This window comes from Garra rufa, chromosome 3, assembly GCF_049309525.1.
Source record: "Garra rufa chromosome 3, GarRuf1.0, whole genome shotgun sequence".
NCBI lineage: Eukaryota > Metazoa > Chordata > Actinopteri > Cypriniformes > Cyprinidae > Garra > Garra rufa.
In genome coordinates this window covers 65,230,195-65,257,957 of record NC_133363.1, presented here as the reverse complement: position 1 = coordinate 65,257,957, position 27,763 = coordinate 65,230,195, and the positions used below count along the sequence as shown (strand labels likewise).

General features: G+C 34.4%; 3 protein-coding genes across 3 annotated transcripts in view; 1 reads left to right on the top strand and 2 right to left on the bottom strand.

The window, feature by feature from the left end:
• Positions 1–1,085: 1,085 nt before the first annotated feature.
• ripk3 (receptor-interacting serine-threonine kinase 3) lies at positions 1,086–17,674 on the bottom strand. The gene is made up of 12 exons (XM_073837450.1): positions 17,404–17,674; positions 14,333–14,654; positions 11,486–11,637; positions 10,142–10,191; positions 8,918–9,073; positions 8,762–8,844; positions 8,326–8,383; positions 7,308–7,357; positions 7,097–7,133; positions 6,960–7,009; positions 6,857–6,875; positions 1,086–1,791 (listed from the first exon to the last, which is right to left on the bottom strand). Exons 1-12 carry the CDS (start codon positions 17,559–17,561, stop codon positions 1,637–1,639), a joined length of 1,290 nt encoding a protein of 429 aa, XP_073693551.1. The 5' UTR covers positions 17,562–17,674; the 3' UTR covers positions 1,086–1,636.
• Positions 17,675–21,509: 3,835 nt separating this feature from the next.
• Positions 21,510–27,182, top strand: LOC141332313 (NEDD4-binding protein 1-like). The gene is made up of 4 exons (XM_073837449.1): positions 21,510–21,718; positions 23,698–23,936; positions 24,175–24,309; positions 25,713–27,182. Exons 2-4 carry the CDS (start codon positions 23,709–23,711, stop codon positions 27,180–27,182), a joined length of 1,833 nt encoding a protein of 610 aa, XP_073693550.1. The 5' UTR covers positions 21,510–21,718; positions 23,698–23,708.
• Positions 27,183–27,734: 552 nt separating this feature from the next.
• cyld3 (cylindromatosis (turban tumor syndrome) 3) overlaps positions 27,735–27,763 on the bottom strand; it is a 7,523-nt gene continuing 7,494 nt past the window's right edge. The window contains exon 8 of the mRNA XM_073836778.1: positions 27,735–27,745. Coding sequence (XP_073692879.1) covers positions 27,735–27,745 — 11 coding nt within the window. The remainder of the gene's footprint in view (positions 27,746–27,763) is intronic.

The following is a 27,763-nucleotide window of genomic DNA, read 5'->3' as shown; positions in this document are numbered from 1 at the left end:
AATCACATTCATGAATTCAGCATTGTATTTTAATTCCACTCCAAAATCAAAAGAAAACATGAAAGAAACTGTATTTTGGATAAAGGAAATAATATATTTTTACTACCATTTGTGACCCTGGACCACAAAACCAGTCTTTAGTAGCACTTAAATTTAAGATTTTTCTTTCATGCCAAAATCATTAGGATATAAGAAAAGTTCAGTACTGTATATATATCAAAACTTAATTTTTTATTAGTAATATGCATTGCTAAGAACTTCATTTGGACAACTTTAAAGGTGATTTTCTCAATATTTTTTTTTTTTTTTTTTTGCACCCTCAGATTCCAGATTTTCAAATAGTTGTATCTCAGCCAAATATTGTCCTATCCTAACAAACCAGACATTAAATGGAAATCTCACTTCCAAAAAATTGACCCTTATGACTGGTTTTGTGGTCAAGGGCAACATTTATTTATTTGTTTGCTTGCATTGTGACAATTAAGCACATTTTCCCAAATACTGTCATTGGAATGCAAATGTCATGGAGTCATGAAAAACAGCATAAATAAAATTCAGTACAAAAATCATTATGATGTGTATATCAAAATGTAAATACTTTTCACATTAAAGATATCAAACATGTTTAAAACAAAGGAAGGTTTAAATATCTTCAAGAATCGGCTAAAAAATTATATTATTTAAAAAAAAACTTGCCCTTTTAGACTCTATTCATTTACTTACTGCTTGTTTTCTTTAAAAAAATAACACTAGCTTCTCTGTTCTCATTGCATTCTCTAACACTAGCTTGCTTTTTCGTCTTTTCATGCTATCTGTTTATTTTAATTCACTATATAATTAAAAGAAACCTTGATACGTGTACAAAGCACTTGCATGTTATTGCTCTTCTGTTGATTTTTGATTGCTTCCATTGTCCTCTTTTGTAAGTCGCTTTGGATAAAAGCATCTGCTAAATGTCTAAATGTAAATGTAAATATATCTAATTGGCTTGAAAATGTCACAATGCAAAAATAGATTTTCCATATGCAAAATGTATGCTTATATATATATATATATATATATATATATATATGTATATGCTTTCTTTGAATTTTGAGGTAAAACTTGAGTTGGACATGTTCTTCACAGGTTTCACAGCCATTTAAAAAACACTTAAGCCTAAATTTAGGATTTCTGTATTTGATTTGCATATATAATTTCCATTCATTGAACTCATAAACATCAGAAACATAAACATCTTACTTTATCAATGAGATACTATTATATGTTTTTATTATTATTTTAAAATGTTGTGTTTTCCTCTCATTTTAATTTAAGTTTAAAGTTTTTGTAATTCTGTTGCATCTTTTTGTCACTTTTATTGGTTATTGTGTTCTGAGTAAAAATATTTCATAGTTTATTATTAATCTGACCTGATCATTTCTGTATGACTGACAAAGATGCATCACATTAAGTGAATGAAAACAACGATAGTTTTTGTTCAAACTAATCCAAATGGATGTAAATGTTATATGCAATTCAAATACATGCATCTTAAACTGAAGACTAAATACTTTGAGTGTTTGGTGATTTAAAAGCACACTTTCAGCTCTGGAGATCTGATTCCTGTGGGAGTGAGTGTGATAATCATGTCAGATCATGGTTTTTTCGGGGAGTTCTCGGAGTATGAATTAGAGCTGACGCTGGAGGGAGCCGTTCGGTGTCTCTGCCGCGGTTTCTGAACAACATTCATGGTGTTGTTGTTGCCGATCTGAACTCCGAAGACGTTTGACATTGAGATGTGAACTCCGCCTGAGAGGAAAACAGAAAGAGGGAAGAGATGCTGAGGCATGGTTTTGTTCCTGATTTCTCCAAATCTAAAGGAGCCGCTCCATCTAGTGGCCGATGTGAGATCCTCCTGCTCAATATCTGGACTTCTGACCATGAAAGGAGATTTTGGTAAATAAATGGCTGATCTACTGCTCACTTCACTGCTACACTCTTAAATTAAAGGTTCTAAAAAAAGTGTTTTTGAAGTAATGCCACAGAAGAACCAGTTTTGGTTCCCCAAAAAAACCTTTCAGTGCACAGTTATTAAAAGAACCATTTTGAAGAACATTTGTAAAGAATCTTTTTCTGCATTTGAAAGGTTCCATGGATGTTGAAGGTTCTTCATAGAACCATTGATGCCAAAAAAGGTCATTGTAATTTTTTATTTCACAATTCTGAGCTTACATTTCACAATTTATACTTTGATTCTTGCAATTCCGAGAAAAAAGTCAGAATACTGAGTTTGTATCTCACAATAATGATTTTTCCTCCCAGAAATATATCAAATTAAAAAGGTAACTGTGATTTTCCCCCTCACAATTCAGACTTTTGTTCTTGCAATTAGGAGATTATATCTGCCAATTTTGACATTTTCTTTGACGAAATTGCGAGGTTTAAAAAAATTATTTTTCAATTTAATTTTTTACAATTTTTATATATTTTTTTTAATTTAATTAAATTTTTTCTTCTTTAATTTGTACTTATTTGTTCTGCAGGTGTATGATCATCAACTAAGAGGTTATTTATTGTTTTACACAACTGATGTTGCCAGTGTCTGCTAAATGAAACGCAATGTAGACTCTTTGCATTTTATTCTTTGTGCTTGAATTTTAGGAATTAAACAAATCAATCAAAATATGCTTCTTTTGCAAATAAAGATTCACAAAATCATTGACATGCTGCTTTATGCTCAGTTTTCCTCATTGTTTAATTGATCATGGAAATACTGCACAGCTCAGGAGTCTTAGCATTTTTCCACTGCATTATTTTTATTATTTATTTATTCTTAAGAAAGCCAACTCCCTGATCTCATATACACTATAATCCAATCAAACTCATTCAAACTCGTTAATCATGCTAACAACATGCTAGTCATGCTATAAATATGCTAATCATGCTAACAACATTGCTAGCAACTTGTTAATCATGTTAGCAACATGTTAGTCATGCTAGCAAAATGCTAATAACTTGCTAATCATGCTAACATCATGCTAGTCATGCTATACACATGCTAATCATGCTAGCAACATGCTAGTCATGCTAAAAACAAGCTAGTGACATGCAAGAAACATGCTAGTGATAGGAAAAGGCTAACAACTTGGTAATCATGGTAAACAGCATGCTAGCAACTTGCTAATCATGCTAGCAACATGCTAGTGACATGTTAGTCATGCTAGAAACAGGCTAGTAACTTGCTAATCATGCTAACAGAATGCTAGCAACTCGCTAATCATGCTAGCAACATGCTAGTGACATGCTAGTGATATGCTTGAAACAGGCTAACAACTTGGTAATCATGGTAAACAGCATGCTAGCAACTTGCTAGTGACATGTTAGTCATGCTAGAAACATGCTAGTAACTTGCTAATCATGCTAGCAACATGCTAGTGACATGCTAGTGATATGCTTGAAACAGGCTAACAACTTGGTAATCATGGTAAACAGCATGCTAGTAACTTGCTAATCATGCTAGCAACATTCTAGTGACATGCTAGTCATGCTAGAAACATGCTAGTAACTTTTGTTAATCATGCTAGCAACATGCTAGTGACATGCTAGCAACATGCTAGTGACATGCTAGTGATATGCTTGAAACAGGCTAACAACTTGGTAATCATGGTAAACAGCATGCTAGCAACTTGCTAATCATGCTAGCAACATGCTAGTGACATGTTAGTCATGCTAGAAACAGGCTAGTAACTTGCTAATCATGCTAACAGCATGCTAGCAACTCGCTAATCATGCTAACAACATGCTAGTGACATGCTAGTCTGGCTAGAAACATGCTAGTAACTTGCTAATCATGCTAGCAACATTCTAGTGACATGCTAGTCATGCTAGAAACATGCTAGTAACTTTTGCTAATCATGCTAGCAACATGCTAGTGACATGCTAGAAACATGCTAGTGATATGTTAGAAACAGGCTAGCAACTTGTTAATCATGGTAACAGCATGCTAGCAACTTGCTAATAATGCTAGCAACATGCTAGTGGCATGCTAGTCATGCTAGAAACATGCTAGTGACATTGCTAATCATGCTAACAAAATGTTAGCAACTTGCTAATCATGCTAGAAACATGCAAGTAACTTGCTAATCATGCTTAGGGCTGCAACTAACGATTATTTTAATAATCGATTAATCTGTCGATTATTTTTTTCGATTAATCGATGAATCGGATAAAAAACAAGGGATTTACAACCCTTTATTCAAAAACAGAACTAAAATCTTTAGAAAGTGCACTAACATGTTGCTCCTTGAACTGTTATAATAATAATAATAATAAAATAAAAATGGACTAACACAAAAAACATACACATGTATGCTTTACATCTGCCAAATATATAGACTAAATAAACTAAAATTACTATCCGTCAAGACAGCGGCTTGCTGTGGTGTACATGCTGCATTTCCCATCAAGAAGCCTCTCAAATTAAATTCCTCAGTGCGCATTAAAAAAGTCATGTGACTTTGCACGCTGGAACGGGATAACTTGACTAACTTTCTGCTACCTTCATTCTGCCATGGCGGTGTTTAGTGTCCTGCCATCAGCAGCGACCAGCTGGAAGAGTTCCGCATTCAAATGCACGCAAAACTGGCCTCAAAGCCCCAGCAAAAGTAATTACCATGAATGTGTCAAGGCAAAAATTAAGAAAATATTCGAATTACTTATTAATAAACTAGTATTTTCTGATTCAGTGTTGCAAAGATGAAATTGACGATCCTGCCATCTGCTCATTAATGCCTAATGCATCTTTATGGATTAGCTAATGAAAGAGTTTTGTTTTCGATTTTAATTATTTCGTTTTATAGTAAAATAATAATTTAAAGCTTTCTATAGATATTGTGTTTGTGAGGCAATTACCTGGGTTTCGGTTAATTATTGTGAAGCGCTCCTGTTTAAACCAAAGATATCAAGCGTATTCTGTTTGTTTTCTTTAAGAGCACATTTTGTTGATACTGTGAGTACACACAAACTAAGGTAGACCCTTTACAGTTCCGGCCCGGTGGTAAATTACTCTTACCTTTATGAGCAAAAAAGAAATTCCACATTGCACTGGCGTCTCCATGCGCTGCAAAGCGCGCTTCTCTCCGCACAAACTTTGGATTTATATTGATTGAATGATTAAACTAATATTGTGATATGTTTAAGTTTTTTATATCAATGGATTTTAATTTAAATCGCGATGAATTAAGCAGGCTTTTGATCTGTCTGCCGCTGTTTGCTAGTATAACTTTAAAAAACAAAAACTTGAATTTAACAAACAAAAAGTGTTCCAAATATATCTCTAAATTAACTTTATAAACTAAAGGAACGAAAATAAATGTAATCAATTTGCTATTAAAATCAGCAGCTGTGTAATGAGGAAGAGAAAGAGAAAAAAAGACAGTCGGACTGGAAATTCAGTCGGCCAAAAATTGATGAGCTGTCGGACAATTTTACAAGGAATGTTTGTTTAATAACCTATATAATATTCTTAGGCTACTTTCTTAATTAAATATATTATTTCTTTGATTTATTTTAGCGTTTTTAGGCTGCTTGTTAGCTGACTGAAGTGTAGGCTATATATAAAAAACAACGTGCCACCGTCACAGCCCTATTCAAAACTGAGACGATTTCACCTCAGCAGAGCTCCTCTTTCTCCTTACGGTTGTGGTATGTTTTCGACACATTATACAGACAGACAGTGTTACAAAAACTATAGAATTAGTTTTCTCCATCTCCACTATCCAACGACCCGTACAGCAGCTGTTTTGCGATCGAGCATTGGCTGCTGTGAAAGTACGCTAGCCAAAGTAGGCTTAAATATCAAACATGTTTGATATAAATCGGGGCAGCATATATATATAATGTAGAAACGGTGCTTTATGCTCAAATGTTCCAGTTTTGCGCATAAGTTAAATTTGCATTTTTGGATGGAAACAGTTTATGAGGTGCCGAACTCTGCTGGCATCAGTGCGGGAGAGAGACCGAATGTGTCCACTCCGCTCTGCGCTCAATTTTTTTTTAAATATATATAAAAACAACCAAATGTCTCTGCTTCGCGCGACACAACGAATCGATTATGAAATTCGTTGCCAACGCTTTTAGTAATCGATTTTTATCGATTTTATCGATTCGTTGTTGCAGCCCTCATGCTAGAAACATGCTAGTGATATGTTAGAAACAGGCTAGCAACTTGGTAATCATGGTAACAGCATGCTAGCAACTTGCTAATAATGCTAGCAACATGCTAGTGGCATGCTAGAAACATGCTAGTGACATTGCTAATCATGCTAACAAAATGTTAGCAACTTGCTAATCATGCTATAAACATGCAAGTAACTTGCTAATCATGCTAGAAACATGCTAGTGGCATTGGTAATCATGCTAACAGCATGCTAATAACTAGCTAATCATGCTAGAAACATGCTAGTAATTTGCTATCTATCCATCAATCAACTTTAAGCTTAAAACTTAAAACTACTTTAAACTTTAAACTATTTCAGACTGAAAATAGTCAAACTTAAATTTTTTAACTTTTTACACTTAAACTTTTTAAAACTTTTTTGTCTAGTTATGTTCAGTATTTTAAATTATTTTAAATGCGTTGATGTTTATCATTAAATTTGTCTGCTGCATTTCGTTCAGAGCTTTAAAGGAGAAGTCCTGTGTGATATTGACCTAAAGCATCGGCTAACTAACGCCAGATTTCGGACTGCAGGGGACAAGCCCAATTGAGCTATGAAAGGTAAGTTCACGCTCGGTATCGTGATTCAGCACACTTTAGGTCAATATCACACTGGACTTCTCCTTTCAGATTTAGATGAAACAGTGTTAAACTGACCTGGTGTTGAAGTTTGCCGCTGTAAGAGGAAACACAAACAGACAGACTGTCAGCAGTAGCAAATGGATATGTTTGTTTGTTTGTTTGTTTGTTTGTTTCAGACCTGTGTTGTTCTGACAGGCGTCACCGCTGGAGCAGGACGAGGAAGTGGTTCTGTGACAAACAACAACAAACACAAATGCATTCAGCAGCACACAAATCAGAGAAATCATCTCAATTCAGCTCTGCTGCTCACATTACCTTTCTTTATGGGTTTTGTGTAACTGACCGCTGTCTCCTACAAGACAGAGTATTAGTTAACACACATCCTCAGACTGCAGTTCAGCCTACTTTATTCATTTAGATTTTCAAATAAATATGTGTGCTAAATATTAAAAGCTTTTAATTAGTTTATAATAAAATTATTTTAAATATAATATGAAGTCTTTTTCTACAGAAGTACATCAGATACCTGTTGAGGAGGCGGTCCAGTGACACAGGATGAAACCTGAGGACGTATTTCTAAAAAGCAGAGACGATTGAGAAATCAAAGTCATGACAATATTGAAAGAATTAAATGGCTTTATAACCTATTTGATGTCAGTAATGTGACCCACTTCCAGTATTTTCAATAAATAATAAATGTACCATATACACATACACTGAAGTCTCTTCTGCTCATCAAGGCTGCATTTATTTGATAAAAAATACAGAAAAAACAGTAATATTGCAAAATGTTATTACTATATAAAACAATGGTTTTTATTTGAATATACTTTAAAATATAATTTATTCCTGTGATGCAAAGCTGAATTTTCATCAGTTGTTACTCCAGTCTTCAGTGTCACATGATTCTTCAGAAATCGAATATCTATAATATATAGTGTCTAATATATTGATGTATTATTAGAATTATCAGTGTTTTTTAGGATTCTTTGAACAACAACAAATTAAAAACAACAGCATTTATTCAAAATATAAATCTTTCCTAACAATGTAAATCTGTGCTATCCTTTTGATCAATTAAACACATCCTTGGTGAATAAAAGCATTCATTTCTTTCGAAAAAAAGAAGGAATAAAACATTTTATGACACAAAACATTTGAACAGTAGTGTATATTGTAAGAAAACCTTTCTATTTTAAATAAATGCTGTTCTTTTTAACATTTTATTTCAACATTGATAATAAATCAGTATATTAGAATGATTTCTGAAGGATCATGTGACACTCAAGACTGGAGTAATGATACAGAAAATTCAGCTGCGCATCACAGAAATAAATTTAATTTTAACAGATATTCACACAGAAAATGGTTGTTTTGAAAAGTAATTATTAGATTTCACAATATATCATTTTATCTGTATTTTTAATCAAATAAATGCAGTCTCGATGAGCAGAAGAAACGTCTTTAAAAACCATTAAAAATCTTACTGATGTCAAAGTTTTGAGCAGCAGTGTATATAGTGGACGTTTATTTACCATACACACCATTGTGAGGTTCACAGCTGATCTTCATTGATTTCAAACCAGAAGAGACATCATCATCCTGCATAAAGAATTTAGACATATAGGCCTGGTTTCACAGACAGGGCTTAGACTAAGCCAGGATTAAGTCATAGTTCAATTAAGACATTTAAGTCATTTATATAAATGTGAGTTAGAATAAAACATTACTGGTGTGCATCTTGAGACAAAACAAAGGCACTGATATATTTTAGGATCAGTCAGTGCAAGTTTCTTTCATTTGAAACAGCTCAGACTTGCAGTTTAGTCTGGGACTAGGCTTAAGCTTTGTCTGTGAAACCGGGGGTTAGTGATTTTTTTGGGGCAAACTGGATGTATTTAAGCATTTACACCATTTGCAACCAATTTAACTTTCATCATTTGACGGAACTGGTGAAAAAAACAAAAAGGTCAACTGTACCAGCTGCTTGAGAACATCATAGACGGCATCATTGAGTCCATGTTTGTGCAAATTAAAGATCTTCTCCGTCTCATTGACACAATCTGCAAAAAAAAGGGAGGGAGGTGAGAACATGCGGAGGTTGATCCTCATGAAGTGATTGGGTTCGAGTCTCACTGAGGAACGACGGTCTCCTGCTGGGATCCTGATGCCAGCATTCAGTCATGAGCTTCACCATATCATCCAGACCTTTGGTCTCACGACGGTCTATTGATGTCAGATCGGGTCTGTCTCCCTGCGGGATTCGGAACCGCACCAGACTGGACACAGCGCCTGCGGGACGGACACAAATCAAACAGGAACGCAGTTGCGGAGCCAGGATGTTTTCATTGGAGTGACCAGGGAGGGACCAGCAACAAAAGTTTTGGATGGCACAATAATCTTCATTATTTTAATATGAAAATGTGTTTGACTCTAAAATTCTGGACTAGTGACTAAAACAAAACTGAATACTATTAATTTTCACTTAATTGTAATTGAGATATTGTTGAATTAGCTCAAGTAATACTTAGTGAATTTTACTATTTTTGTAGGGGATCACTATTGCGCAGTCAGCTTGGCTATGGTTCACGAAACCCCCAAAAGCTTGTTCTCCAACATTGCATATTCATGGATGAGACATGCAAATAGTGCACATAAATGCCAGAATAATCAATTGATTTATTTTATGCATTTAAATTCTTTCATTTTTGTTTGTACTTTACAAATGAATTTGAGAAAAACAAATTAGCGCATATTTTCTAATATAAATGCACTGTGCTCACATTTACTTGTGCATTAACTTACAAAATAAAATAAAATCACATAGTCTATCAGCTTGCGCCTGTATTGAGATCTCGAATTGCAGAATGTATTTTAGTATATGCATTGGAGAAATGTTCTTTAATATAATGCATATACATGCATGCACATTTTGCAGCTTTAATTGCCTTTTAGGAAATTTCATGACTTGTTTCTTGTGTGCTTTATTTATGATGAAGCGATATGCGTGGTTTCATATTCGAGTAAATTTGAAGAGTGTGTGCTGTGAGAACAGAGAAATGGCTGACAGGACAGAAAAGCTTATTTTATTGATATTTAGCCTAACAACATCTCATCAGACCGCAGTTCACTGTCGTTCTACTGAAGATCATTTGACTCCTGAACCTCTTCTGCACACGTTTGACTCGCGCCTGCCGCTGAAGTACGCCTCTCAAAAGTCTTCTGTTTGATGTGGTCGTAAAGAGATACGGCGGTTCCGCATCTTAATAAACGCACTTCTTGTTAAGAAAAAAGGCAGTTTTGAGTGGGGTGGCCAAGCTTAAGTCAGTGGCTCTGCCAGAGCAGGTGAAGGACACTTACCTCTGTACGGCTCCTTTCCTGTGACGATGGACCACAGCAGGACGCCGTAACTGCAGATTAGACCGTTCACAAAACACTGATTATCAATATGACCCTCCTATCACGTTCAGGTCAGTTTTGACCCAGAAGCAAACACTCTTTAAAATAAAATGCAAGATCAAAACAATCAATTATTATATTTTTTTATTTTATTTATTTGTATATTTATTCATTTTTTAAATGATGAAGCATTTAAACTAGGGGTGCCCCGGATGTTTAGCAACTGAAATTATCCAGCCGAAAATAGCGAATAAACGGTAAGGCCAAATAAATTAAATCAAATAGAGGCGTGCACTAATGCAGCAAACATGTGGTCAGTGTGGAAGCATTTAAAACTGTCTGAGAAAGACACAAAAATCATTCCAAGCTCCGACAGCGAGAGACTGTTTAGTGTCGCATCGCATGTCTTCATGAGGAGAGAAAGGTTACTGTATGATGACTGAAATCATCCATTAGTCAATCAACTCCAGAACGTTCTGTTGTCTAATACACCAGACACCAATTGTATTTATTCTGACAGCAGCTCCTTAGCCAGGGTTCAAAGACCAAAGATGACAATCATTCACAAATCTGCTGCTGCCAGCAAACACTAGGACTGAGCTCTTCTTGCGGGTTTACCACTAAATAAATGTTAGTATTGTCATTTTAGTGCTGTTCTGGAAAAGTAAGACATAAATAATGCTAGCAATTATTCCAACAACTCTATTAATACATTTATTCTAACATTCTCCTTTGCTCAGCAAGGCTGCATTTATTTGTTCATTAAAAACACATGCCTTCAAGAAGGGGGTGTTAAAAATGGCCAAAGAGTATTATTTTACTAACTTATTAATTTTAAGTTAAAGTGTGCTTTGTTGGTAGGCTATAATGTCGACTAGAATGGTAAAAATATTTATTGTTAAGTATATATTTTTAAATTGTTGTTTTGTAATTGATTTTTTGAAAACAAGACATTTTTGATATTTAATTTATGCAGTGGTGAAAAAAATAGGCAAAATACATGAGGAAAAAACATGAAAAATCGTGTGTTTCTTTTTTCGTCTTTTGCATTCAGGCAGTTTTAAAGTGATACATTAAAAAACTTAAAACGCATGATTTTTAGGACAGGAAAGGACATATTGCACATGGATTAAGATCAAAATACACATCATGTATATTTTTAAATACATTTTTAAGAGACAAAATCATTTAAACCAACTTTCAGGTCATTTTTATTTGAAAGAAATTAACACTTATTTAGGAAGGACACATCTAATTTATCAAAAGTGACAATAAAGACATTATTTCTGAAGTTTCTCTGGTTACCTGTACACATCAGAGGCTTTGCTGGCTTTGTAATTGATGGACTCCAGCGCTTCAGGCGGCATGTAGCTCAACGTCCCTCCCTCATCCTCGCTTTTCTCTCCGGTGCATTTAGAAACGCTTCGAGCCACTCGAGACAGACCGAAATCTGTCAGCTGCAGGATGCAAAAAAAAAACAAAAAGAGGGTTTAAGGAGTAGTTCACTTCCAGAGCAAACATTTACAGATTATCTACTGTCTTTCTTTCTTCAGTCGCAAAGAAATTACGTTTTTTGAGGAAAACATTTCAGGAATTTCCTCCATATAGTGAACTTCTATGGTGCCCCCGAGTTTGAAATTCCAAAATGCAGTTTAAATGCAGCTTCAAAGGACTCTAAACGATCCCAGCCGAGGAATAAGGGTCTTATCTAGTGAAACGATCGGTCATTTTCTAAAACAAATTAAAATTTATACACTTTTTAACCTCAAATGCTCATCTTGTCTAGCTCTGCATGAGCTCTGTGTATTCCAGTTCAATACAGTTAGGGTACGTCTAAAAACTCCCACCTCATTTTCTCCTCCAACTTCAAAATCATTCTACATCGCTGTTTTACCTTTTTTTGTAAAGGGTGTTTGATCTTCTTTGCACATTCACTTTGTAAACACTGAGTCACTACTCCTGCAGCGGTGTAGGATGATTTTGAAGTTGGAGGAGTAAATGAGATGGGAGTTTTTAGACATACCCTAAGTGTCTTGAACTGGAATACACACAGAGCTCATGCAGAGCTAGACAAGATGAGCATACGAGGGTAAAAAGTGGATATTAATATACATTATTTAAGAAAATTACCAATTGTTTCACTAGATAAGACCCTTCTTTCTCATCTGGGATCATTTAGAGCTTTTTGAAGCTGCATTTTGGAAGTTTAAACTCAGGGCACCATAGAAGTCCACTATATAAAAAACACAATTTCTTCACAACTGAAGAAAGACAGACATGAACATCTTGGATGACAACAGGGTGAGTACATTATCTGTATTTTTTTGTTCTGGAAGTGAACTACTCCTTTAAACAAATGATGCATTAGGCCTCTTTCACACACTGTTTTCAAGGACGATGTAAATGTAGCTTAAAGGGGACTAATAATCAAGCAGGGAATTTTTCAGCTTAATGATCATAAGCTGATATTGACTCTAGAAGGGATATTACATTGGTGGGCCATCAATATTAACATCCTGAATCTAGTGATACACATATTTTTCAGCAAAGCATCAAGATCAGAAGTGGAAGACATTGCTTTTGAGTGAACTGTCCCTTTAAGACACTTAAAGTTTTCTCTGAATCTCTGAGACTGTGGTCTGAAGAAGCTCTCCGCCCAAAGGTCAAAAGGTCTCATTCCTTTAGGAGTCTGTTTTACGTCTTTGTCTTGAGGACATGATTGGTCATGTGAGAGGAGAATCGGAATTGCTGCTCGTCTGTCTTGAGTTAATGGCCTGATCTGACAAATCTGGAGGGGTTTCTTCTGCTGTAGGAGTGAATTACACTCATTCTTTGTTTTAAAGCAGTGAGGCGCCAGAATTTATGGTTTTACGGCTCACATATGTGAGGGAATCCTACACCGTTTGAGCGCCTCTCTAGTAGTTTACACTGCAACCAAATAATCTACTAATAATAAACGTGAAGTGAATTTCAACTCACAGAAGTAGAGCTGCAAGAATTAATTTAACAGGAACATTTTTCCAAGTAAAGCTTTGAATCCGACAACTTCATCTCCAGAGCTTTTTTCACAATTTAATTTGAGCAAATTATCATCAGATACATAAAGAAATGATATTACAGCCAAAATAAAAATTTGTTTCAATTTAAAGAAAGTGACAGAATATGAATTTATTAAATTGAAATAAGAAAAATGTAAAAAAAAAAAAGAAAAAAATATGGAGAAAAATAAAACTTAATAAAAAAAAATTATTTGATTGATAAGTTTTATGAATTCACCTGATAAGACATATTTTTAAATATTTAAAACCAAATGAAATGCACTATTATTGCTTAAAATTTAATAAATTAATAGACTGATAAGTTTTATGAATTCAACGGATTAGACATGCTTTTTATTATTATTAAAACTCAATAAACCCATTAAAACAGAATCCAGAAATTAAAAAGTGAAAACACAGAATTTGGGAAAAATAAAATGGATTTCGGATGGGAAAAAAACATTTAATTGTGCACTATTATTGTTTAAAAAAAACATATAATATTAAATTTATATGTTTTATGAATTCAACTGATTACACATATTTTTCAGTTATTAAAACCACATGAAACAATTAAAATAAAATCCAGAAAAAGAAAAAAAGAAAATGAATTTTGGGAAAAATAAAACAAGAGTTTGAGACAAAACATTTCATAGGGCACTACAATTGCGAAAAATTATTTGATTAATACGTTTCATTAATTAAACTGATAAAACTTGCTTTTTTATTATCATTAAAACAAAATCAACAAAAAGAAAAAATTCAACATTTGGGAAAAATAACGGAATTTGGAGGGGTAAAAATATTTAATTGGGAACTATTATTGTTTAAAAAAAATTAACATTAAATTGATAAGTTTTGTGAATTCAACTGATTAGACATATTTTATTATTATTATTAATACTCAATGGAACCATTAACACAGAATCCAGAAATTGAAAAGGGAAAACACAGAATTTCTAAAAAAAATAAAATGTAATTTGGAGGGGAAAACAAACATTTAATTGTGCACTATTATTGTTGTATATAATATATAACAAAAATAGATTGGATAAAAACATACATTGAAAAATAACAACAGAAATTTGTGAATAATAAGCAAGTGTGGACTCGCCTTGGCTCTGAGGCTGTCGTCCAGAAGCACGTTGCTGGGCTTCAGGTCCAGATGCAGAAGCGACAAATGATGGAGGAAGTTCATTCCCAGGCCGATCTCGTGCGCCATGCGGAAGGTCAGAGGCCACGGCGGCGGTCCGGCCAGCGTCTGCAGCAGATCGGCCACCGAACCCTTCGGCATGAACTCCATCACCAACCCCGTCTGGAGCGGGAGACGCACCTCGCCCACACGGCCCTCGTACAGCCCGAAAATCCTGATCACGTTGGGATTCCCGCCCTGGAACATCAGGTGAGCTTCTCTCTCAATGGACGACGCAGATTTGCTTCATGAGGACAAAAAACACAAGTCAACTTCTGAAACGAGCCAGTGCTGAGGAGGCTCAGTTTTACAGACCAATGCTTTAAAGCAGCATGGCATTCACAGACATTTATTTTCTTTTTTAAAATGCAAAATTAAACATTTCATTACATGTTCTTAGTAAATGTAAATACAGTAATACATATGTACACACACCAAAACGGCTACCATTGTAACCCAGTTTTTGCCAAAATACTGCTTTTACTACACTGAAAATGTGGTCATTTGGTAGGGATGACTGGTAACCAAAGAGGAAAAGAGAAGAATTTTATACACTGAAAAAAACATGCTGTAGGATTTACTTTTTAAACAAGTTTTCAAACAACTGCTAGTAAATTTCACAAATCATTGCAAAGAAACTAAAAAAGATGAGATAATGTGAGATAGTGTGAAATATGGTGCAAAAAATAAAATAATAAACCATTAAAAAATAACCCCGAAAAACACAGAATTTGGGAAAAAAATAAAACTTGGGGGGGGGGGGGTATTATTTAATTGGGCACTATTATTGTTTAAAATATTTTTATATAAATTGTATTTGATAAATGATCAAATTTTAAATAATATTAAATTGATAAGTAATTGATATTGATATTTAAAAAAAAAAAAAGTAATTTTAGGAATTCAACTGATTAAACATATTTTTCGATAAAAAAAAAAAACACATGAAACAATTAAAATAAAATCCAGAAAAAGAAAAAAAGAAAACTGAACTTTGGGAAACATAAAAAAGAGTTTGAGACAAAACATTTCATTAAAAAAGTATTTTCTTGTAAAATGTCCAATGTGTAAAATCTTTGTTTTATGCGGTAAAAAAATAATTTTTCAAAACTGTAAATGAAACCCAGTATTTAAGTACGTTTTACAAGAAAATAAAACACAGTTTCAGTCTTTATACTAAGGTTTTGCACTTAATTCATGTTACTTGCCATTATTCGTGAAATTTACTAGCAGTTTCTGCTTTATTTTGCCTAATTTTTAATGTATTTACAAATTGAAAATTATTTTTTACAGTGTATTTTTTCTATATTAAATACACGTGTCATGCATCGTATCCCATCTGAAAAAAAAAAAAAAAAAACTGCTAAAAACTGCCTAATCTGGCTGGCTGGTTTAAACTGAAAGTTTAGCTGGTCCCCCAGCTTGGTCAGGCTGGTTTTAGCTTTTTTCTTTTCACCAGAGAGTCTTTATACTAAACAGTTTTACATCTAATTCATGTTTCTTGTAATTATTTGAGAAATTTACTAACAATTTCTGAGAGAAAACTGATTTTTTGCATATTTTTTAATGCATTTACAAATTGAAAGTTATTTTTTAAAATATTAAAAACACGAGTCATGCATAGTATCCCTGCTGGAAAAAACTGCTAAAACCAGCCTAGGCTTTAAGCCTAGGGTTTAAGTTGGAAGTAGCTGGTTTTAGCTGGTGGACCAGCTATAAAACCAGCCAACCAGCCTAAGCTGGTTTTAGCAGTTTTTTTTTCACCAGAGAGTCTTTATACTAAACATATAATTTATATTTTATACTAAACATATAAAGTTACATCTAATTCATGTTACTTGCCATTATTTGAGAAATTTACTGGTCTTTTCTGAGAGAAAACTAATAATTTTTTAATGCATTTACAAACTGAAAGTTGTTTTTTTACACCCTGGTGAAAAAAAAACCCCAGCTAAAACCAGCCTAGTCTGGTTGGCTGGTTTAAGCTGGTCATAGCTGGTCAGCAGGCTGGTTTTAGAGGGGTTTTGGCCACTTTTCCAGCCTGGCCAGACCGGTCAGGCTGGTTTTAGCCGGTCAGGTTGGGTGACCATCTTAAACCAGCTACTCCCAGTGTCCCAGCTGAAAAAAACAGCTAAAACCAGCCTAGGCTGGTTGGGTGATCTTAGCTGGTTTTAGCTGGTGGTTTCCCAGCCTGACCAGCTATGACCAGTTAAAACCAGGCTGGTTGACCAGCTAAAATCAGCCAACCAGCCTAGGCTGGTTTTAGTTGTTTTTCACCCGAGAGTCTTTATACTAAACAATTTTACATCTAATTCATGTTACTTACTATTCATTTCTTAATTTTTAATGCATTTACAAACTGACAGTTATTTTTTACACCCTGGTGGTTTTAGGTGGTCAGGCTGGGAGACCATCTTAAACTACTTCCAGTGTCCCTGCTGAAAAAAAGCTAAAACCAGCCTAGTGTGGTTGGCTGGTCATAGCTGGTTTTAGCTGGTCCCAATTGGCCAAAACCCCTCTAAAACCAGCCCGCTGACCAGCTAAACCCACCCAACCAGCCTAGGCTGGTTTTAGCTAGATTTCCCAGCAGGGATGCTATGGACAACAATTCAATTGCATAAGGGAAAATGATAAAAACAGACCAAACCATAAATTGCATCTCTTAAATATTTGTATGTTTTATCTAACGTAACTAACTTTTCATTTAAAAGCCCTCTTTCTTGCACAGTTTTTACAGTAATGCTTTGGCTGCCAGTGTAGTTTCAATGTGTTCACGTGATGTGGACAACTTCCCAATGTGCCAACTTGCCCCGACCTCGCACATTAAACAAAATAACCAATAAACAAAATGACAGAAAGATCGCATCTCATTCTGTCCGAAGGCTAAATTAAAGCATAATAATTGTACAGTAGTAAGGTTGGATTTGGATGTGTAAACTGTTGTTATCAAGGTAAATATTTGCAAGGACAATGTCCACGTGCTGTAAAGTTACCTGTCTTTATAATGTAATAACTTTATGGCCACATCCATCCCCAGAGTGGTGTGCTTCGCCCGGTAGATCTCGCCGAATCCGCCGGATCCGATGTTCGTCCAGCACTGCAGACTGTCATCTCGAATCACATCAAACCGGATGCAGAAAGAGTCGCCCATCTCAGATCTACTCAACGACTACTTAATCTAAACAATCTCAACCGGACAATGCTAAAATATGACATAGTATGTCCGTGTCCGTCGCGGTCTGTTCCTCAAACCCCTTTGTTAATGGCGACGCTTCCACATCGAGGAGCTACTTTCACTTCCCCATCAAACAAGCGCGCGCTTCACTCACTGAGGATTGACATAACCACACCTGCTCACCTGAACAACAGACTCCAATGCAGCCAACAAATCTAAAGAATATATTTTCAACGTTTTTATTTTGTTTGGCAAAATCTTCATACGTAAGCAAAAATGTATGAGCTCAATTCCCACTCTTTCGCATTTTCTGATTGAGATTGACTCACTGCTCGCATCTTTTTGTTTGACTAGTAATAATAAATGTGTCAGGTTTTTGGAAATATATGAAAGAAATATTTCTATTAACTCCGATCAGGTTTAGATAGCTTTCCTTCATTGCTCTTACATTATTATTATTATTATAGTCATTTATTTATATTATTTTTCTTATTCTAAGCAACATACCCCCTTACTGTATTTTATTTCTCCTCTTCTTACTTCTATCTTCTTTACATTGTTAATGTTCTCCTGAAGATGATTGTATATTTCATCTGTTTGAATAAAAAAAAAACACCAATGCATGGGTGTTAAAACAACAGTGTAGTAATAAGATTATAAGAAATGCTCTTGGTTCTGTGTCTTTACCTGCAGCAAGATTTTTCTGGTCTTCTTTATTTGGTAATATCTCTTGGGTTAAAGCATGGAATCTGTCAAATAAGTTTTATATCAATAACAAAATTAAGGAAGTGTCTTACAAAATAGTAAATAGAATTTATCCTGTCAAGCATGTTTTGGAAAGATTTAAGCTGTGAATTTTGTGGTCAAGAAAAAGCAACCAATTTGCATCTTTTTTTCATAGTATTTATTCAAGATTATTTTGGAAAGATTTGGAAGTCTATATTAACAGAAAAATGTAATGTATGATAGAAATTGGTAGATTTGATGTGCTTTTTTATACAGAAAATGAAAGATTGAATTGTAAAGAGCAACATATTTTACATTTGTTTATTTTATTAGGACAATTCCATATACATACAGTAAGAAAAAGTGGGCTCGGTGTAAAGCAAATTTTTCTCATTTTATTAAGGACTTTAAATTGTATGTAAATCTCTTGGAACAAACAAAAAACAAAAAAAGCATTGTAAACATGTAATGCTCTAAAAACATTGAAATTTATGTTATTTAATTAATTTTTTCTATTTTGTTTCTTATTTTTCTCTGGCAGCTAATGTTAATTTGATATGAATATGTAATACCTTTTGTTCTTGTGGCATTGAATTAATAAAAAAAATAATAATAATAAATAAAAAATAAAAAAGTGGAGAAACGAAATGAAAAAAAAGACACCAATGAATGGACTCTTACATCAATAACCTTAAATCATTTTGATAACAACATCATTTCTGTTTCTTTATTTTACCCATGTTCTAAGAGCATTTAGCTAACGCTAAAATAAAGTCATTAAATGGTATTTTAAATTAAATGGCAAAAGTTTTTTTGTTTGTTTTGTTTGTGTAAACATTAGACTTTAAGAGAACATTTCACTTTATCATTTTGCAAACATTATAAGGATGTGACTTGAATATTTTCTCAAGCATCTTAAATGTTATCAAATATTAAACGTTATTTGTAAATGTTCTAGAGGTTCAAAAAGAGAAACATTCAAGGGATTGGTGTTTTTTCATTCTCCAAATGGATACTTTGAACCATGTGAATCTAGGCCTAACATAAGCAAGGTTAGACAAACGTGAATCTAATGTTTTGAGAAAACCACATTACTGAAATGCTATTTAAACTACTTGCTATCTATCAATCAACTTTAAGCTTTTAAAACTGCTTTAAACTTAAAACTATTTCAGACTGAAAACAGTCGAACTTAAAACTTGTATCAAACTTTTGAAACATTTTAAAGCTTTCAAACTTTCTGGTCAAGGAGAATTGAAAAAAAAACCCATCATAAAACATTGTATATTTACATATTCTACTAATTACATCTTCAACATTGTGATTAGATTACTGTATAAAATTACTCTCTCCAATATCTATTTAATTACTTATTACTAATTACTTTCTAAATCCTGTATTAACCTCCACGGGTTAATGATACAAGGATAGACATGAAACGGTTCTTTAAAAAAATAATAGATAACTACACACATTATTCTGGTCACAATTATCACTATTTACAAATTATTACCTATGGCTTTTGCCTCAATAAACTCTTAATGACTGCTTATTAATACTTAGTAAAGTAGCTGTTATGTTTAAGAATTTGCTAGGAATTGGGCAGCATTAAGGATTCTTTTTAAGTAATAATAAACAGTAATAATTATGCTAATAACCAACTAGTTAATAGTGAGAACCAATATTCTTTAGTATTTAAAGTGAAAAGAGTACATGAAAAGCATGCATTTTAAGGTTAGACTTTAAATTTTGATGTTTAATCCACTGTTGAATTGTATATAAATGTTCAACAGCCTATACATGGTGTTAAATTCAACTACATAAGAAGTAACTGTAATTAAATTACAGGAAAAAAAAAATTAGAGCAATCGCTTACTTTACTTTTCGAAGACAACAGTAGCCAAATTAAATTACAGTAAATAGGTACACCCAACTCTGGTAGTAACTGATTACATGTAATCTGGATAATCAGATTGAAAAAATGATGCACTTGTAGTCAGATTAAATTACATTTTGAAATACCGTTAATAATCGGATTACAGTTACTTTTTTTTTATTCCATAGTTACATAGTCACTCAATAGCAATAAATATGGATCCCACTTTAGGAAACCTTTACTTAATGTAATATTTAATGCATTTAATTATGTTAATTACATCAAATTTCTCTCTGAACTTTTATTTCCATAAGGTACAAGATTATATTTTTTAAATCAATATGATAAACAATTTAGATCAAAAGTAATCTAAAGGTAGTCTGATTATATTACCTAAAATGTGTAATGTAATGGATTACGTTACTAACTACAATTTTTGTCATTTAATTTGGCATCAGTAACGGATTACAATTTTTAAGTAATCTACCAGCTCTGAGTATGTGTATAAAAATATAAAAATGATCAAATGTGACCCTGAAGCACAAAACCATTGTATGGGTCAAAATTATAGATTTTTCTTTTATGCCAAAAATCATTAGCATATTAAGTAAAGATCATGTTCCATGAAGATATTTTGTAAATTTTCTACCATAAATACATAAAAACGTGATTTTTGATTAGTAATATGCATTGCTAAGAACTTCATTTGGACTACTTTTAAGGCGATTTTCTCAATGTTTAGATTTTTTGCACCCTCAGATTGCAGGTTTTCAAATAGTTGGATCTCAGACAAACATTGTCCTATTTTAACGAACCATATATCAATGAAAGCTTATTTACTCAGCTTTCAGATGACGTAAGAATCTCAATTTCGACAAATGTACACTTATGACAAATAATAAAAATACTCCCTATTCTGAAATAAACAATGTCAATGAAAATATTACAACCCGTAATGAGCCTAAAGCGAGTTTAAAACTAATGTACTTCGTAGTTTGATACCTGTTTGCTCTTGACTTTAGACGGATGTGGCTATTTACGTCAGTGGAAATTCCCAGACGTTGTGACTGTGTCTGACTAAAACCATAATAAAGAATGCCTTCGTGTGTTTTTCACCTAGTTTAATCTATTATATCATTTTACGAGTCTTTAACTCGTTTCTGCTCAAAGTTCATGTGTGTTTCTGTGTTTAATATCTGCTTATTATATTAGTAGATGCACGTGAGGAAACGTTAAAGTGCTTTAGGAGATTGTCGATGCGCGTCAATTGGGTGCGTTACGGTAGAAGATCAACACGAAGTTTCCCTTTGGTTTCATTTCATCAACAATCATCATGACCAGTCCAAAATGTGGACAAACGAGTCTCGAAACCCTGGGTGATTTCTAAACCAAAGGAAGCTATTTACAACCCATCACGACTAAATATAGTGTGAATCTTTAGTGGCGCAGAGACCGTTCTGACTCCGGATTGTTTATCGTGAGCGCTTCGTAAACAGACGAAAGAGCGCAGTTTAAAGTTCACGCGATTATGGTAAGAACGCATGTTTACTGTCGCACTCTTCTACATATCGTGGATATTGTGACTTTATCCTTGTGTTTCTGTACATTTACAAGATTGTTGAGACTTCCTTGGCAATCTGTTTCGTCTATTCGTCAAGCGACTCTTGTTTTCAGTCACTTGTGGAACATTAAGAAACCAGTTAATCTTTAATCGTTCGGTCGATTTTTTATAGTGAAACCAATATGACTAGAACAAGAAGGTTTTGTTAACGTCCCAAAATTCTAAAAGGTTGTTGAATATTATCTTAAAACACAAACACACAGCTTTTTAATGTTTTAATCACTTTTTGGTTGTTTACATTAGCGAAAACATTAAAGGAACGACCAATTTTGTCCACTTTTGAATGTCCTCTTAAAATATCAGAAACTTCTCAGTAGTAACGTTAAAAAAGAATGACAAAGACCAGAAAACTTTGAACCAATGTTCTATGAACGTTACTGGAAGAACATTTGTTAATAACGTTACTGTTTATAAACGTTTTATACACAAGGTTTCCAAACACCCTTTCTTGGTTACAATTACTTCTCACATGTGACCCTGGATCACAAAACCTTAAGTCTTAAGGAGCACGGCTATATTTGTAGCAATAGCCAAAAATACATCGTATGGGTCAAATGTATCTTTTTTTAATGCCAAAAATCATTAGGATATTAAGTAAATATCATGTTCCATGAAGATTCTTTGTAAATTTCCTACCCTAAATATATCACAATTGAATTTTTGATTAGTAATATGCATTGCCAAGAACTTCGTTTTGACAGCTTCAAAGGCAATTTTCTCAATATTTACATTTTTTTTCCACTCGGCCAAATACTGTCTTATCCTATAAACCATACATCATTGGAAGGCTTATTTATCAGTTTTCAGATGATGTATAAATCTCAATTTCATTCTAATTTTTTAAAAATGGACCCTTATGATTGGTTTGGTGATCTAGGGTCACAAATCTCTTTTTGAGAAAAGAAAACATTAAGAAACCAGTTCATCTTTAATCGTTCGGCCAATTTTTAATAGTGAAACAAATATTACTAGCATAAGAATTTTTTGTCAACATCACAAAGTTCTAAAAGGTTGTTGAATGTTCCCTCAAGACGTACAGCGTTTTAATGTTTTAATCACTTTCTGTTTGGTTGTTTGAACATTAACAAAAACATTAAACTTTTTAGTAGTAACATTGAAAAAGAATGACAAAAACCAGAAAACTTTGAACCAATGTTCAATGAACGATACTGGAAGAACGTTACTGTTTATAAACATGTTTATAAACACCTTTTCTTGGTTACAATTACTTCTCAAATGTGACACAAAACCAGTCTTAAGTAGCACAGGTATATTTGTAGCAATATAATATATATAATATGGGTCAAATAAAAAAAAAAAAAAATTATGCCAAATATCATTAGGATTTTAAGTAACGATCATGTTCGATGAAGATATTTTGTAAATTTTCTATCTTAAATATATATAAAAAAAAAAAAACATTTTTTGATTAGTAATAAGCACTTCCAAGAACTTCGTTTTAACAGCTTTAAATGGGATTTTATCAAAATTTAGTTTTTTGTTCCACCCTCAGATTCCAGATTTTCAAATAGTTCCAAATTTGTCTTATCCCAACAAACCATACATCAATGGAAAGCTTATGTATCAGTTTTCAGATGATGTATAAATCTTAATTTCATTCAAAAAAACTTTTTGAGAAAAGAAAATCATTATGGAACCAGTTCATCATTAATTAGTCATATTGAAATAATACAAATCAGCCAATACATGTAGTGATCATACAAGTAATCCAAAACCTTTTGAAAGGCACTAAGGTTTTTGTTTGAGGCCTTCGGTAGCAAATAAATTACAAACAGAACTTTATATTCCAAATTATATTCCAACTTGGTCTTACTTCACAATGCTGAATCATAAGCATTGATTCATGTCGTTTCTCACGTCTCTCCCAGTGAGTTGCATCATGGCTCTCTCAGGTCTCACACTGGACGACTGTCGATCCCAGCCGGAGGTTGAGGATGAGTTCACCTGTGCAGTTGTGTTGAGGGGGGCGTTGGTGGCGCTGCAGCCCACCGTCGAGCGACTCTTTGGGGTGAAGCTGAGTATTGGAGGAGATGACTCCCCGTCTGCGCAGAATGGACAGATCTGGCTGCAGCTGCGAGGGACTGGAAGAAACGTGCAGGCAGCAAAGGTGCTTTACACACTTTAGACTTTCAGTTTCCATGCACCTAAAATGAAACAACAACAACATTTATTTACAAGTCCTATTTACGAAATAAGTCTAACTGCATCAATCTGCATGGCTGTTGAACTGCATGTGATCATATGCACGTATTGGTTTATAAATTCAAAGGCAAGAATTGCAATATGAATGTTTTCTATTAGAATGGTTGAGGGTTTACTTACTTTATATGTTATGCAACTCTTAGCTTTTCGTGAAAGGTGTCGTCAATCAGGAAGCTCAGCAAGAAATCCAGTTTCCTGAAGCACTTCACTGTGTCTTCAGTGGCGCTAAAGGACTGTTTATGGATTCCTTGATTAAAAACACCTCCGCTAATGTAGTGGTGAGTAAAAAGTCTTTTCTAAAGATCATTTGTGCTAATGTAGTTTCTTGTTTATTATACAGGAGCAGGTGTACTCTGTGATACTATATCAGCAGTGTTGGGGGTAATGCATTACAAGTAACGCAAGTTACGTAATTATATTACTTTTTCCAAGGAACTAGTAAAGTTATGCTTTTCCCCTCCATTTATTGATTAAAATCTCTCCTGTCTCCATGTTGAGAGAAATTGTAAGATGTTACTTTAGTTTTAGAATAAAAAATGTGACCATGCATTAATTCATCCCACTCACTAAAAAACAGATACAGTGTTGTTCAAAATGAATACAAACAGTCAAATTCAACACAAACCTGCAATAATTAAATATGTTAAATAATACAAATATCCTTTATGTATTTAATCCCATTTTATTAACCTTCGATGATCCAATTCATCCAGACTAATAAGCAAAAATCACTCAAGATAATCTAACATTTGTTTACCTTTTTTTTTATTGCTGAAGAGTTGACATTTGTTCTAATGCGGTCGACTGTACAGACGTCAATTTACTTTTCTCTAAACCTGAGGCTTTTGGTGTGAAAAGCCTTTTACATTTGACAAAAATACAACTTTTTATATTAAAAACAAACAAGCAAGCCCTGCCCAGCCACGGCTGCCCCCTAAAAAGAAAAAAATAACTTAATATTATGCACAAATACAAATAAAATTATCTGTGGTTTTTCTATAGTAAAAGTTTAGTATACTTCGTAATACTTTGCATGTGCTTCATTTTATTTTTGTCGTTTTTTGTTGGTATGTTTTTATTTATCCATTTATCTTTTTTAGAATTTGAAAAAGACATTAAAAAGTGAGATCTCTGTTTCAAGTCCTTGAAAATCAAAAGAATAGTGATTTAAAAGTCCTTGAAAGACCTGGAATTTTATTTAGCAGTGTTTGTACAAACCCCTACTATTAAGCAAGTATTCATTCAGTATTAATTTCTTTAAATGTACTTTTGAAAAACTCAACATTAGTTGGAAAAAGTGAAAAAAACAAACATTTAAAAATGTGACATTTTAAACTGGACCCTAATTGTATTCTCTTATTCATGCTCTTGTTCTTTATGCCATAGGAAAGGCCATTGCACACTGAGTACAAAATCTTCGTCCGAAATTTCTGCATGTTACAAAAATAAATATGACCTCACGTTATGTCAATCGAGTTTGATCAGGTTCAGGAATCAGATTAGATTTTCTGTGTTTTCGCATCCGTAGCAAGCATTTTGATAGGAAAGGATGGCGAATATGAGAAAATCGAAAAAACATACGAAAATTTCGTACTCAGTGTGCAATAACCTTCAATCCTGTTGTGTATAGTTAACAATAAGGCTTCTGCTAATGAACAACATGACTGAATCTCTCCTGCAGGTGGGATCTCAAGGCATCGTCCTCATAACCGGGCTGACGGAACCTGTAGTGAAAGCCTATTCCTTTATTTCAGACCTTGTAGAGAAGTACAAGAGCAGCCAGGGACGGCGCAGCGAGGCTGGACTCGAATCCTTGGAGTCGCGTCGAGCCTTCAAAACCATCGTCGAGAGTCTGGAGGACCGTCACACACTAGACCTGCTGGTGTTACCTGTGATAGTGAAAGAAGTTCTGCTGGATTTGATAAAGCAGTCTGGATTGGACTCAAATGCACAGCGGGGCCAGGAAGGTCTAATCCCGGTCGAACCCAATGGATCATGGGCGATGCAGAGAACTGTCAGTGATGATTTTAAAAGCTCTGAAGGACATCTGAGATCAAATCACAATGGAGAGAACTTGCATTCCCAACAGCCCGGTTTTTTCCCACAATCTGCCAATCACAGAATTAACGGTACGGATGATTTCAGCAACCAATCCTACAATCCATTTTCCAGAGGTTTCACCCTTGACCCAACACACTTTGAGATCCCAGAGTCTCCAGAACGAGGTTTGCAACAAGAAACTGAATCCGAGACGCCGCCGCAGAACGCCGTTTTGCTGTCGACAGGGAGCAGAGAGGATTTCGACCACCTTCTCAAGTTCTTCACAGCAATGGGATTTGCAGAGGACGTGGTGCAAGCCATTTTAACTCGAACTGGTCCCAAAGAAGCCTCGCAGCTTCTAGATTTGATCCAGCAGGAGCAGGACAAAACCGGGCAGCGAAAACGCCGAAGCGAGTCCCAGAACGTGCCGGAAATTGGTGGAGAAATGCACGAGGCTCTTCAGATACTAGAAGCCAGTAAAGGAGAACCCAACGCTAAAGAGGAAGACTTTGTCTTGGATGTTTTAAAGAAGGCCGCGACCACTTGCGGCTACACAGAGGAGAGCGTAATGGAAGTGTACAGCAATCTACCCGGGCTCACGCCTCACGAGCTGCTCATGGAGCTGCAGAAACAAGGAGGGGCAAACAGGACAAAAGGTGGCAGTAAAAAAGCTGATTGGAAGGTGGGCCCAAATTCAGTCGCAGATCTCAATGCTGGGAGAGAAAAGGCTGGAGCAGAGATGAGGACCACAAAACTAGACGTATCCAAACCGGTGAACATTAATGGCAAGTCTTTATCGGTGAGAGGTCCACCGCAGACGACATACTCCATTGAAACCTTGGACTCTGACATACAACCAACAAATTCACACGTCAGATCGCCTCCATGGAGTAGTGGTCAGAACCTGAATTTCAATTACCCAAATATGTCCAACCAAATCACTGCACATAAACCTAACCACGGCAGACAAGGTGCTGCATCTGTGGTCACAGGACCTCAGCGGTTCCTCGAGAGCCTCAAGACACCCTTCAAACTACTGCTGTCGGACGAACCTGGTGACCCCATGCTGCGTACGATCATCATCGATGGGAGCAATGTTGCAATGAGGTAAAAATCACAATATGATGTGTCTTTTAGTGATGATAATGAGAACAGAGAGGGTGTGTCTCGGTCGACTCCCTAATTCTAGAGAAAACACATCGTATGCATTCCTGTCTGTCATAACTGTCTTGTTGCACTTAAAACATAGCTTCCAAATGAAGACATTTTTTCTTGTTTTTCAGTACAAACATTCTTAAATCATGAAACATTTATTTGAGATGCACAATGACATGTTAAGGCAAGATACCACAGGTAAAGATAAGAAAATGTTTACTAATAGATATCATAGTACTTTGACCAGATGATTATTGACGATTGATTTTGTATTACAAGTTATTTTGAAATAAATGTTTAGAAACCGAAAGGTCAGCCAAGTTCAAAAGCCTTGTTTGTTTTTGTTGACATATTAGAGTTAAAGGTTTTTACTGAGGATTTTGGATTTCTCTTTTTATCAATCCATAAATTAAAAAAATACTAGAATAACAGCTAGAAATAAAATAATTTTCGCATTTTTTAGGAATAAAATGTATAAAATCAGTTGTATGATATATGAACAAACCCCTTAGTAAAAACCTTCAGAATATATAGAGG